We start from the raw sequence: 1,218 nt of genomic DNA, 5'->3' as shown, positions 1-1,218 counted from the left end.
CCATGAACACACACGTACCATGGCCACAACCCTGGCCATGTAAATCAATTTCTGTGGACACTCTGACCATGAGCACACACGTACCATGGCCACAATCCTGGCCATGTAAATCAATTTCTGTGGGCACTCTGACCACGAACACACACGTACCATGGCCACAATCCTGGTCATGTAAATCAATTTCTGTGGGCACTCTGACCATGAACACACACGTACTATGGCCACAATCCTGGCCATGTAAATGAATTTCTGTGAACACTCTGACCATGGTAAATCAATTCCATGGCCAGCGGGCAGCCAGCTGCTCCCATAGACACGTTCTGAACACGAACCATTGTGCCTTTTTGTCAGGGTCATTTCTTGTCCATAGATTTATGAAACGATGTGGCCATGAAAAGTACCGTTGACATTGACATGGCTGTCGTTTGATCATGGTCCTAGGTGCATGGCTTGTCATGGACCAGGTTGTATTCATGGACGTGTCCCAATGGTCAAAGGTTGTGACCATGACTCCACGTCCATGGACACAAACCCTCGCCATGATAAACACAGAGACCATGAGGAAAACATCCCATTAGGGATGCATATCGAAAGGAAAATATCGATATTATTACTACCGATATTATTGTAATGGTCCGATATAGACTATCGATATATCGCTTAAAAAGATCGATGTACCCGATATATCGATAAACCCGATGTACCGTTAATATTTGGAACAAATGTAAGAATTCTTTACAAGAAAAACTGCTGTAAAGTAGTCTGACATTAGAAACATACGTTTGGCAGCTCTAGGGTAGGAGAAGGGGTGACGCTAATGAAGCGAGAAGCTCTTTTTAGGCCAATTGTAGACAGTTCACGACCGTAAATTGTGTTTTTATCATGGTTTTTATCCCATTTGTAGACTTAATTTGCCTTCCGATATATCGGATGAGAAATATCGATTATCGCTACATCGGAAGAGGTCGAATATCGATAAAAAATATCGCAACATCGAAACAAAATATCGATATTTCGATGATATCGATACACATCGCCCATCCCTACATCCCATGTCCATTACTAATACAGTTGGCCATTGATTAGTTCTATCATGGTATTTGTGTCCATTGATAACAGTATCATGTCTAAACGTGTGTTCATGGACGTTCTACATGACAATGGTAATAGTAACCATGGACACATTCATGGACTTAGTTGTGACCATGAAAGCCAATT

General features: G+C 42.0%; 1 protein-coding gene across 1 annotated transcript in view; it reads right to left on the bottom strand.

The window, feature by feature from the left end:
* Positions 1–791: 791 nt before the first annotated feature.
* The window catches only part of LOC113210547 (fatty acid synthase-like), a 4,258-nt gene continuing 3,831 nt past the window's right edge, over positions 792–1,218 (bottom strand). Inside the window, exons 10-11 of the mRNA XM_052269564.1 lie at positions 1,048–1,150; positions 792–814 (exon numbers count right to left, since the gene is read on the bottom strand). Of these exons, the coding sequence (XP_052125524.1) occupies positions 792–814; positions 1,048–1,150 (126 nt within the window). The remainder of the gene's footprint in view (positions 815–1,047; positions 1,151–1,218) is intronic.

This window comes from Frankliniella occidentalis, unplaced genomic scaffold, assembly GCF_000697945.3.
Source record: "Frankliniella occidentalis isolate FOCC.00 unplaced genomic scaffold, Focc_3.1 Scaffold95, whole genome shotgun sequence".
NCBI lineage: Eukaryota > Metazoa > Arthropoda > Insecta > Thysanoptera > Thripidae > Frankliniella > Frankliniella occidentalis.
This window is presented reverse-complemented; position numbering and strand designations above follow the sequence as displayed.